This window comes from Zea mays, chromosome 3 (genome assembly GCF_902167145.1).
Source record: "Zea mays cultivar B73 chromosome 3, Zm-B73-REFERENCE-NAM-5.0, whole genome shotgun sequence".
In the NCBI taxonomy this organism is placed as follows: Eukaryota; Viridiplantae; Streptophyta; class Magnoliopsida; order Poales; family Poaceae; genus Zea; species Zea mays.
This window is the reverse complement of record NC_050098.1, coordinates 163,745,402-163,757,373: the sequence shown is the minus strand read 5'-3', so window position 1 is coordinate 163,757,373 and position 11,972 is coordinate 163,745,402. Positions and strand designations below refer to the sequence as shown.

At 48.6% G+C, this 11,972-nt stretch overlaps 2 protein-coding genes across 3 annotated transcripts; both read right to left on the bottom strand.

Annotated features, from left to right (window-relative positions):
• Positions 1-798: 798 nt before the first annotated feature.
• LOC103652329 (uncharacterized) lies at positions 799-1,956 on the bottom strand. The gene has a single exon (NM_001367265.1). The coding sequence runs from the start codon at positions 1,253-1,255 to the stop codon at positions 827-829; it is 429 nt and encodes a 142-aa protein (NP_001354194.1). The 5' UTR covers positions 1,256-1,956; the 3' UTR covers positions 799-826.
• Positions 1,957-1,964: 8 nt separating this feature from the next.
• On the bottom strand, positions 1,965-5,712 carry LOC100280154 (uncharacterized). 2 transcript variants are annotated; one of them, XM_008674528.4, is made up of 9 exons: positions 5,329-5,712; positions 4,285-4,340; positions 4,075-4,197; positions 3,494-3,582; positions 3,288-3,348; positions 3,100-3,202; positions 2,953-2,990; positions 2,797-2,877; positions 1,965-2,655 (listed from the first exon to the last, which is right to left on the bottom strand). In XM_008674528.4, the coding sequence occupies exons 1-9, from the start codon at positions 5,358-5,360 to the stop codon at positions 2,381-2,383; spliced, it is 858 nt and encodes a 285-aa protein (XP_008672750.1). In that variant the 5' UTR covers positions 5,361-5,712; the 3' UTR covers positions 1,965-2,380. The 2 variants fall into 2 exon arrangements, with proteins under 2 accessions (XP_008672750.1, NP_001146558.1); NM_001153086.2 differs by having other exon boundaries at positions 1,970-2,655; positions 2,953-2,996; positions 5,329-5,617.
• Between the last annotated feature and the right edge of the window lie 6,260 nt (positions 5,713-11,972).

The following is an 11,972-nucleotide window of genomic DNA, read 5'->3' as shown; positions in this document are numbered from 1 at the left end:
TCGTACCCGTAGCTAGCGATCGTGGCATAGTTTTGGACTTTTTGCAGGACCTCTGTTCTCATGCGTGGTGCATGTGGATGACGGTACCAAAAAAAAAGAGTAAATACATTCCTTTAATAAAATGAAATTGGCTGCTTGATCGGTTTCTGCGTGGTGCCTGCGTGCAAGCAACGGTACGTCAGCGGGTGCATGTCCCGTTCTTTGCTGTTTACCAGGCCACTAAACATTGGTGACTGCGTGATTACTCTAGGGCTCTAGGCCTAATCCATCTAAGTCACTAACAATAGGAATCTAGAATAGTACGTACTCCCTCGGTATGAAAATAAAATTCGTTTTGCCTTTCTATAGAATTCATACATTAACTCGCGTACATGTTCGTCTATATTCGTTAAGAGCTAAAACGAATATTATTTTAGAACGACCGAGAGGGAGTACTTAGGAACGTTTGGTGTGCCTGTCTGACTGTTGAAGCTTCCCGTTCCTCGTCCATCAGGACATTATGGCACCGGTCCAGCTTGGTGTTTGGTTGGAGGACGAGGAGGACGACGACGTCTCTACTGCCAGAAAAGACGCCCCGCGTACCGCAGCGTTAGAGCATATTTGGTGGTATGCTGGACCTCTCCATTTGGATTTTAGGTCTGGAATCTCTGATGAGGGGATTTCACCTGCCACCTCCTGCTGACGCTCTGCAGTCCGAACCGGAGTCCTGCATATGATTTGCCTGCCATTAAGGTCTTCTAATTACAGCACAGCACAGCACCACGCAAGTCAAGGAAACAGTTGCTTCGCGAGGGGTGACGAGGCCGATCAACTGTGTCAGTGCTCATCAGCTTATGCGATGGAGCGAGGACGCCAACAAGGTAGTGCGTGACGCGCTAGGCGCTACGGAACGAAGGCGAGGCCGGCCCTCGCGCCCCGGAGAAGTGCCAAAACTGGCATCCGGATTGGATCTGCATGCCGGCCGGAGGAGCAGCGAAGCATCATCAGCTGCTGTTGGGACGCTGGGTTTGTCTTGGCAGCAAGAAGACGAGCTGCCGGTGATTGGGCGCCACGGGCACGCGGTGGGTCCGCGGTCCGCCCAGGAAGGCGCCGCGCCAACAGACTCCCTCCCACGCCTCGCGCCAGGCTGTGGCCGTACGCGTGGTGGGGTGTGCCTCCGGGCCCCGGCCTCCGCCTCCGCCTCCTCCCCGACCCCGACGACGTGTTCGCTCGGTCTCGTGCCCGGGCAGGCAGGGACGCCTGATCCCCGGCTCATGCTCCCATCGCAGCCTAAAGTACTGTCGTCTCACAGCAGACGCAAGCTGTCTCCGTAGAGTTTCTGTGATTGGATCCCAGATCTTCTGCTCATCTCCTGTTGCGGTGGAACGGAGCGGCAGCAGGCACAGCCACCCGTATCGCCGTGCTGCAGGGACACCCACCCCGGTGTCGGTATGTACGGGCGCACGGCGCGACGCGTCATCACTCGCCCGTGCCGCTGTCGAGCGGCACCAGGCCCGGGCGCCCGTGCAAGCCTCTCGGCCATGGCTGCCGTCCGTCCGGGACCTGGCGTCTCTGCCGCGCTTCAACTCCTCCGGCTTCGCGCGTTCGTGTGCGTCATCCAATCCAACAGCCGGACCGGACGGACGACGGCTGTGGCGGGCGCAGGTCAGTCGTCATTTCAGCAGAGATCTGGGCGCACTTGCTGGGATCCTGACAGGTCGTATTCCCGACCGACAGGAAGCCCAGGGCGCGGGCAGGACAGTTGGGGTTCGGGACCATGACGAGCTCGCTGGTCCATCGTCGGACCCAGAGCGGGCTCTTGCCGATGACGATGATCATGAGCAGCGACAGCGACACCACAGGCCACAGCATTGGGCATCATTCGTCGAGCCAATCATTGCTGCTCTCCTGCTAGACTCGCTCCAGATTGGACCATACTGTTTCTGCTGTTGGGCTTAAGGCAAAACCATCCCAGATAACAAAAAAAAAAAACCGTCAAGCCTCCATCCCGTGGATTTATATAGCCTCACCAAATCAATATGTCCATATTAATTAATCAAGCTAAACCAACTACTACTTCGCCTTCCCAACAACACAAACCAACCAAAGCACAGCTGCGACACCCCTACTACAAGCGTGATCCAACACCCAACCCAACTACGCGTCTAATATCTATCTCTCCCACAAACAGCAAGCACAGGCAGAGATGCCCACCCACACAAGCCAGTAAATGCTGCCTAGTATAAGCACTCTAGACTCCACTAATAAGGCCATGCACCTCTTGGGCCAACAAAACCAACTGGGGACGAAGACGAGCCCAGAGCACCAGAAACGCAAAAAGGCCAGTCGAACTATTAGCCGCCACTGTGCAGTGCAGGTGTCACAACCGCAAATGGTCAGCTTAGCCTCTGGTTCTGGTGATCGTGATGCTCCCCTTGCCCCCCTCGGTGTGGATCTTCGTCTTGTGGACCACAGGCTTCCCCGAGATGGCCGAGGCCTGGAGCGAGCTGGGCTCCTCGTCGCTCTTGTGCCTGATCTTGTACGGCGGGGGCGCGTGGAGCTTCTCGTTTATGTCGCTCAGGGTGACGTCGCCGCGGATGCTGCTCGGCTTGATGAGCTCGAAAGGGAAGGCCACGGATGTCCTCGCCTTCTTTGCCCCGATGATGCTCTTGCCAGCTGTTGGAACAGATGAAAGCAGCGTGTTTTTTTAGTTCAATCCGCAGGATGCGTTGCATGACCAATATTGGCACTCTATACTGTTCTTCAAAGGGGAGAATAAAAACCATATGATTCCTTAAGCACGCGTGGAGGGCACACCTTTCAGCGGTGTAGGTCTAGCCTGTGCACGATTGTTGTTGACTACGATAGACTGTTGACTAGGCGAAGCATTCTGATGTGCTGGAAGAAAAAAAAAACAACTTAGAATCTGCTATAAACTGCAAGAATGAAATCTCATGTGAGGTTTGTACCAACCAGACGTATCAACATCTTTTTCCGTGGCAGCAGCAGGGCTATTCCTGCCAAGGAGGTTTAGACGCCATAAGTACAGCTTTAATGACAGTGAAACTCAACAAAACTCACAAATCCTAGCGCTCATGAAAACTGGAATGGAGCACATACATTTCTTCTGCCGGAAAACCAGGCTCGGTGTCTTGTGAGCAATCGACTAGCCATTCTTCTGGCAGTTCATCAGTCCCGTCAGAGTTCAGTAAACAGTTGGTACCTGGAGTTAGCACTCTAATTAGGAATGGAAAAGAACGCTCCCAGACTGAACACCAGAAGTCTAGCAGTAATGATGGAAGGTATACCTGAAAAATCCATCTCCTGAAGACTTTCCAAAAGCCCCTCTTCAGTCATAGAACGTGTCATCTAGTACAGACATAGAAAGGCATTATACCAATGAAGGCAAAACAACATACCACCGTAAATTGACACAGTTTCCGACACAACAACATTACTAATAGTTCACTTCATCTTTAAGGATACTTTGATAGATCGACTAAAGAGCATGTACCTCAACATTTTCTGGACAGAACTGCAACATGCGTCTGCGCTTTGCCTGCAAAGTTTCCTTCCCTTCTTCAAACTCCTTGACGATGATATCTGCATTGCATTTTTACTAGTCAGAAAATGCAACTAACATTGAAGCGCCTTCTTGAGTGTTTGCGGAAAAGGTCAGATGGGATAGAATTAGGAAATATCAATTGGAATCCATTGTACTAATAATTAGGTCAGATCCTATATTAGTTGCATTTTATAGCTCAGATTAGACATACGCAAGAGGGAAATTGTAACCTGGAAATGTACTCGATCCAATTGCCATGATCAGCTGATTTTGTTATTATATTAGTCATTTGTTTGTGGATTTACACTTTATATATTACTACATATATACGAAATACAATGTCAATAACGCAATTTCAGGAAGCAGAGAGAATTAGACAACATATATTAGCATCTAAAAGGTGGTACTACAGGTCGTATTGGACCGTGGAAAACCATTTGCGCAGATAAGTTGGTGTGAACTGAAATAGTTCAGAATCTACATTTAAGCTTGTGACTGTAGATTTCAAAACCACGAGAACAAGACTTTACCTCCTATATCACAGAACTGAAATTCGAAGTCTGTACAATGTTTAATTGGTGTTTGCTCATCAAACATGCTCCAATCATCACCCATATTGTTGGGTGCTTCAGCCCACAAGCTGCTACATGGAGCTGCCAAACCGGAAATACAAGATGCTCAGGTCTTTGCGTGGATATATATTTAGGGCAGAATGAGTAATGCAACGGCACGGTGCAAACCAGCTAACAAATCTTTCTGCAGACCATACTCCTGACTTTGCCATTCCCACAGCTCACTGTAAGTTCCACAGCAACGAGCTCAATCAGAAGTGATTAATCTTGCAAGAAACTTGAGGAGAAGTTCAGAGCAAGGAGTGAAAATGTGGAGCATAAAAGTATGCCCAGCTAACGTCGCAGAAAAGGGTAAAAATCTTAACAGTGAATTGTACTGGACTGAAAGGTAAATTTGGGAGGAATGTAGATCATGAATAATGCATCGGTGACAAATAACAACTGGCACGAAAGGCAAGCAACAGCCACAAACAGACATGGTAAAACTTTAATCTTGAGTACAGCAAATATGTAAAAGTTTTTTTCTACTATTTTTCTTTTTTGGATGTGTAATGACAGAATGTTCAGCGTTCGGTAAATATATATCAGACAGTAAACTAGCGAGGGTTAGAAGCTCGTGATAGCAATCTAACAACGAAAACGGATGAAACAAGAAAAACAAAAATCCTTGGATAAGTAAGGAAATGCATCAGAAGTGGTGTCCGAAACAAGACACTACAGCACCAGCTTTGTCACGAACTTCACGGGAGCAGCTAACAGGCAGGGCAGCTAGGGTTTATATGGCCGGAAAAGCCCAAGACAACTGAACCGCTGCTAGCTGATTATGGACGCAGCACGCCGAAAAGGCGCAAAAGCCACAGCAAAGCTTCGTACAAAAGAAGGGAGAATACGGCCCTTTGCCCCCAGAATTAGTAGTCCCTGCGTCCTGCTCCCTTAACATCATCGTAGGACGCATAAAGAGCTCACCCACCAAAAAGGGGCGCAGCAACTTCCGGGCTCTAGTACCTGCTGCCACACCCACCCGAGCTCCCTTAACAAAATTGGGGATCGACGGTGGGCTGCAGCCTGCAGGGACGGAACCGAAGCGAGAAAAGAGAAGCCGGTGACTGGAATTTCGTCCCCAGCCGCGGGCACCAAGGCGCGGCCTTTCTCCGCGGCGCGCGACCCAGGACCAGTAGTACCACGGACGGTGTTTCGGTGCGCGCAACTCACCCCTGATCGCCAATGGCGCCGTCGAAGTCCATGACCGCGCGCGCGGCGAGGGCCGCGGATTGGATCCGGCGTCACGCGCGGCTACTGCTTCACCGGCGGGCGACAGCGACGACGGGCTGGCTGGCTGGTTCTCCGCGCCGGACCAGGGAGCGGGGGGCAGGTGGAGAGGGGGACTGGAGGGGAGGAGGTGGTGGAAGTGGAAGAAGTGGGGTGGGCGCGGGGTGCAGGGCAGCAGGCAGGCGGTTTGAGCCCTCTCCTCCCTCTGCCGTCCCTTTCGCTGTCTAGACACAAGTCCAAACTCCAAACCCCCGATGCTTTTATCCACTCTCTCCTCTCGCTCTCACGCTCTCTCTCTCTCTCACCAGTTGTGGTGACAGCACAGTCTGCAGAGCGGCACGGAACCCCGCGAAAACCAAAAAGAATCGAGAGGCGTGGGCCGCGGATTATCTTATGATGACTAAGGGTCTGTTTGTTTACCTTCATGGATTATATAATCTGGATTATTTTTGGAGGATTATATAATCTAGATTATATAATCTCGATTATATAATCTGAGTAGTCCCGTTTGTTTACCCAGATTATTTGAGTTGTTAATAGGATTCTTTTGTATGAGGAAGACAAGAATGCCCTCTATATTTGTACTAGGTTGAAACTCATATATGAAAAAAATAATTCAATTGACACTGTCAAATATTGCATTAGCAATATTATCACGGAAGGCATTCATGTCACCTTCTTCATCCCCAAATTGACTAGTACTAGGCGCAAAAACGATTTGGTGGATTATAATGGCAATGGTGGGTAATTTCTAGGAAACTTGAAAGGGTAGTGGGGAAGTGGGAAAAAATAATCTGAAATAAGCACCTCCTCACTTGCTTATGGATTATCATAATCCAAGGGGTTAGATTATATAATCTGGGCAAATAAGCTGGACTGTTTGTTTGCCTCTTAGGATTATTTAATCCAGATTATATAATCTGGGGGGTAAACAAACAGGCCCTAATCCTGACCCGGATTTAATAAGTAACTACTAATCCAAAGCGGTTGCCAGGCCATTTTGTTAGGAACAGCCCTTGCCAGGCCGTGAAGATTGCTGGGGAAGCCATTGACTGGGCCTGGAAAGCTTGCACCGGAAGGAAGCCCAGCCCGAGGATTTTGCAACTCCAAATGAAATCATCATAAAGATGCTACAGTAGATTCATTTGTACTAGTACTACGTCCCGGCGGAGATGGCATGAGCTACAGTGAATGCGCAGGGCGGGGGCAGGGCACGGGGTACATCGTGGCCATTAACTGCGGACCCAGGGCGTTCATGTGATCCGGAGCATTCAAGACGAAGACGGGAGACGGCCGAGCCCGAGCCTCTCTCACTCCGTCCGTTGCGTTGCTACGGACGGTACGGTTGCAGGCTGCAGGAGCAGGACCAGCGAGCCCCGACGCTGGGAGGTGGGCCCTGTGGATCCGTCTATTCCATGGCCGGATGGCCCCCGCATGTCGGGAGCTTCCTGTCCCGTTCTGTTGGACTGCTACGGTTACATGCAGGAGCTCCAGGTCCAGTCCAGATGCACATGGGGCCGCCCGCTACGGCCGGCGTGGAACAGTAAAAATTCCAAGAATGTCAGGCTCCTCTGATCCGGATTGGACTAATTAATTAAAATACGTAATTATCGAAGAGATGATCCACGATTAATTAAAAATACTCGGAGCTTTAAGACGGAGGGAGAGCAGCCGCGCGGGTCGTCCTAGAAAAGGTGCCCAGGCGTACAGTATAGTACGCGAGGCTGGATTTTGGATCTTCACTTTGATCTCTCGGTCGTTTACTGAATACTGACGGATCATCACTTCACAGATCTGTTTACCGGCGAGTTTACCGGCGGGGGACCATGCCCTCGTGGACCGTGTGGCTAACTTTAGGTAGTGTTTGGTTGAAGATCCAAGTAGAACGGAGCCGTTCTGTCCTAGTTTTGTTGCTGTTTGGTTACAAAGTAACTAGAACGGAATGACTCCAATTAGAGAATATTCTCCTCAGATCCGGAACCATTCCGCTCCAAAAAATCAACCGGACGGAGCCGCTCTGTTCTCATCCCGCTCTCACAGTCACGCTTCGTTCCGTTCACTCTGCAACCAAACAAAAAACAGAGCCGCTCCGTTCCAGATTACCAAACACAGAACAGAGCGGCTCTGTTTTTAGAATCAGGGATGGAACGACTCCGTTCTACTTGGCTCCTCAACCAAACACTACCTTAACTTCGCCCGACTGCACATGTCGAATCAGATCGCCGGTGACGGTGAGTATACTAGTAGCATTTTAGTTTGCGACGACCAGACCAGATCGCCGGTGAGTACGAGGCGCGTTTGTGGCTGTAGGCTGCGTACGTACGTATGCATGTACAGATAGATGGACTCAAGTACAGGTTGATAGGCGCTGATAAAGCTCCCTTCCAAGCAGTTGATCATTATTCCACTATAACCAGCCTATCAGGGTACCATCATCACAACACATCGTCGACATGCCTGGTTCAGAGAATCAGGGTAAACATTAGCATCGAAATGATTACGGTGACACGTGCAGCGCACGGCTTCCTACACCACGGCAAACACGAAACAAACCATCAGCCCCGCCACCGTGCACAAAAAAAAAACGTACTAGTACATAGGAGAGGACCAGGAGACAAGATGGTCAGTAAAGCGAAGCACACTTCGAGCAGGCGGCGCATCATTGGTAGTACAAATGAAGGCAGGATATATTTAGGGGGTGTTTGATTACACCCCGCTAAAATTTAGCCCATGTCCCATCGAATGTTTGAACCTCCGTTCCGGGTATTAAATGTAGTCGGATTATAAAACTAATTTATCAGCCGAAGATTAAAAGACGAGACGAATCTAGTTCAATTGGTTGGGTCTATATTTCATACTCCTATTTAAAAGTCAAACGCTTGATGTGACCCGGGCTAAACTTTAGTAGGAGCAACCAAACACCCCCTTAAGGGATAGATAAACGAGACATGACAGGCCAAAGTACCAAACCATACTAAGGCTGGTGCCAGTGCGGGCGGCAGCGCGGGCGAGAAGAGGCCGCTGCCGCCCGCGCGCGGGCGATAGGCGGGCGAGAGGCCGGCGCCGGGCGATGGCGCTGGCGCCCGGCGAGAGCGGGCGATATCGCCTCGCTCTCGCCCGCGCTGGAGCGCCCGCCCGGGCGAGAGGCGGGCGAGAGGGAGGCGAGAGGGAGGTGAGGCACTGGCGGGGCGAGAGCGCGGGCGAGAGCGACGTGGCGCGATCTGACTGGTCCACGTGTCGCGATCTGATTGGTCCACGTGTGCTAGCCGTTGCAACTAGCCGTTTTTGACCGTTTGGAGTCCAAAAAATTCGAAAAAAATTGCAAAAAATTACAAATTTCATCCCCAATCCCTCTATATATATCCCTACCCGGGTGGAGCTCATTTCACACACCATTTCATCTCATTTCTCTCTTCCAAACTCGCCTTTTCTACTCATCTTCACGTCATGTCTTCCTCGAGCACAAACTCAAGTGAAGGAGCCGAAGGGGCAATCTGCAATGCATTGCAAGCAGCCATGGAGGAGGCTATGCTCAACCTCAATGAAGAGTCGTCGAGCAGGCCCAAGCGTCGTCGACGCTACATCAATCGTGATCGTGAGTCTGCCCATGATCGGCTTCATCAAGACTACTTCGCCGATGACTGTGTGTATCCTCCAAATTACTTTCGGCGCAGGTATCGCATGAGGCGACAACTTTTTTGAGTATTATGCTTAGATTAGGTGAATACTCTCCGTATTTCACCCAAAGAGAAGATGCTCCGGGTCGACTCGGGCTCTCTCCCCTACAAAAGTGCACCGCAGCTCTGCGCTTGTTAGCCTATGGATCCGCTGCAGATTCGATAGATGAGTACTTAAAGCTAGCTAGATCAACTGCATTAGAGTGTCTAGAGAAGTTTTGTGAGGGTATCATTCATTGTTATGAGGAGGAGTTCTGTCGTCGACCAAATGTCGCGGATATTCAGCGTCTACTAGCAAAAGCAGAAGAGCGTGGCTTTCCAGGCATGCTAGGAAGTATCGATTGTATGCATTGGCAGTGGAGGAATTGTCCGGTCGCCCATGTCGGTCAATTCACAAGGGGGGATATCAAACATCCCACCATCATCTTAGAAGCTGTTGCATCGTATGATCGGTGGATCTGGCATGCTTTTTTTGGGGTGGCCGGGTCCAACAATGACATTAACGTACTGAATCAGTCGCCATTATTCAAGGATGTCCTTCAAGGTCAAGCACCCATAGTGAACTTCATGGTTAATGGACATGAACACAATATGGGATACTATCTTGCCGACGGCATCTACCCTTCCTGGCCGGTGTTCATCAAGGGTATTCCGCTTCCACAAAGTGAGAAACATCAGTTATTCACAAATGCTCAAGCAGCATGGCGCAAAGATGTTGAGTGCGCTTTTGGAGTGTTGAAATCTCGGTTCAACATTATAGCAGTTCCTGGACGTTCTTACTCTCAACGTACTCTTGGTTTGATCATGCGTGCATGTGTCATTTTGCACAATATGATCATCGATGACGAGCGTGATGCCGATTTAGACGAGACATATGAGACAGTTGATTCTACAGTCGGCCCGTCGATCTACTACAATGCAACCCCGAGCCTAGCAGCTAGGATTCAAATGGACAACGAGATGACGGACACATCGATGTATACACAACTACTAAATGATTTGGTTGAACATGTATGGGGACATAATAATCATTAGATCTATGTAATTTTCTATTAATTATTATGTATTTTTAAATCGTCATGTAATTTTATTTTAATTATTACGCAATTTGTAATTTTTAATTCAATAAAAATATTATGTTGTGTGTTTTCTGAGCGTTGAAATAAATCCGCGTGAATTACTTAATTCTGAAATAGAAAAGCTGATGTGGCTATAGCCTGAGGCTGTAGCCTGCTGCAGCCTGTGCACTGGAGCAGCAGAGGCGAGAGTGGAGGCGAGAGCTGACGTGGCAGGGGCGAGAGGGAGGCTGTGCACTGGACTAATGATGTTCCTCCCATTTCCAGCTGGACAGGCATGCCAAATATCAGTCAAATGCTGGAAACTGGAAGCTACTGGAGAAGTGGGTCTGCAAGCACCACGAAGCCTGCGGCCATCAAACAGGAATGCAATGGCATTCATGTCCACCGACTGACTGGCGCTCGCAATAGGCGTTCATCAGCTGGGTGGACCTCTTAATCCGCAAGAACACCTCATTGCCGTCCTATATATTATTATAAAGAAGAAAAGGGTAACAGATCGTATTTAGGACAGCAATGTCACAAGTTTGAAACAAACTGACATGTAAATTGATGTTGCAGTGTTGATCTCCCAATCTAATCGATCACTTAAAGACAAAGTAAAATTCAAGTTTCAACTTTTTATTTTTTTTAAAAAAAGCAAATAGATTTAAAATTTTGATCTATGCTTGAAAGATGTCGAAGTTGCATTATCCGATGATAGAAAAGATTTTTTAGCAAAAAAGTACACCTATGCAAAACTCATGTATTAACCATTTGAAGTTGCCTGACTACCATACTTTATAGACCACATAATACATAGCAATAAATTTTAAAAAAACACTTCAAAATGTCAGCCTAACTATCTCGCCACTCTCAATAACAGCAAATTAAACGAACCTTACAACAGACGCCTTGTACACAACCCCTAGACCTATCTCAAATACCTACAATTATACAACTCACAGATCACAGGTTTCATTTGGGTAAATAGAAATTCCTGAGAAGGGTGTCCCCAACATTGTTTCAAATACACAGAAACATATTTTTGGCTCTCGGTGCTTCTCTTTTTTTTTTCATTCGATGCCACTGCAGACGCCCTAACCAACTCACAAACTAGGAGTAGGGCCTTTAAAATAAGTCATAATACATCTGTCATATCAAAACAGTTTCACTAAGATGAATTTAACGCCGTTATATACCGAGCCGGTGTGCACATGATCGGCTATATGGCTAAACCTCGCACTCTTGGAAATTATTTTTATAATTCACGGAGCCGTGAAAAGTGTCGGCCCGATGACGTTGGCCAACAACTAGATGATGCGGCACCCGATCCTAAGGTACACCGGACCGGTCTGGTGCCCATTAGCTAAAGAAACCAATTAATCAGATTCTGGGCTCGAGGCACGTGGACCCGGTCCGGTAGTGCATCGGACTAGTCTAGCGCCCCGCAGAAGACTAGATTTCAGCATCTTTTTAGAAGGACAACACCTATGGAGAGTTTTGTGGCTATAAAAAGACCCCATGGCACACCTCTTTAGTACCTAGCACTCCAAGAAAAGCACATCACTCCGACACTATGCTGCAACGCACTCTAGTGATTCTAGTGAGATCCGAGCGCCGTTTTTTAGATGTTCTTGTGACTTTGTGTATTTTGCGCTCTTGTGATCTCTCTCTTGCGTTGTGTTGTTGTGTTTTGCTCTTGTGTGTACTCCCCTCTCTTGTGTTGTCACTGAGTTGTAAACCCCATTAATCTGTGTGCGAGAGACTCCAACTTTGGAGATTCTTGTGAGGGCAACCATATTGATATAAGGAAGATTGTGGCACTCAAGTTCGATCTTTGGATCACTTCAGA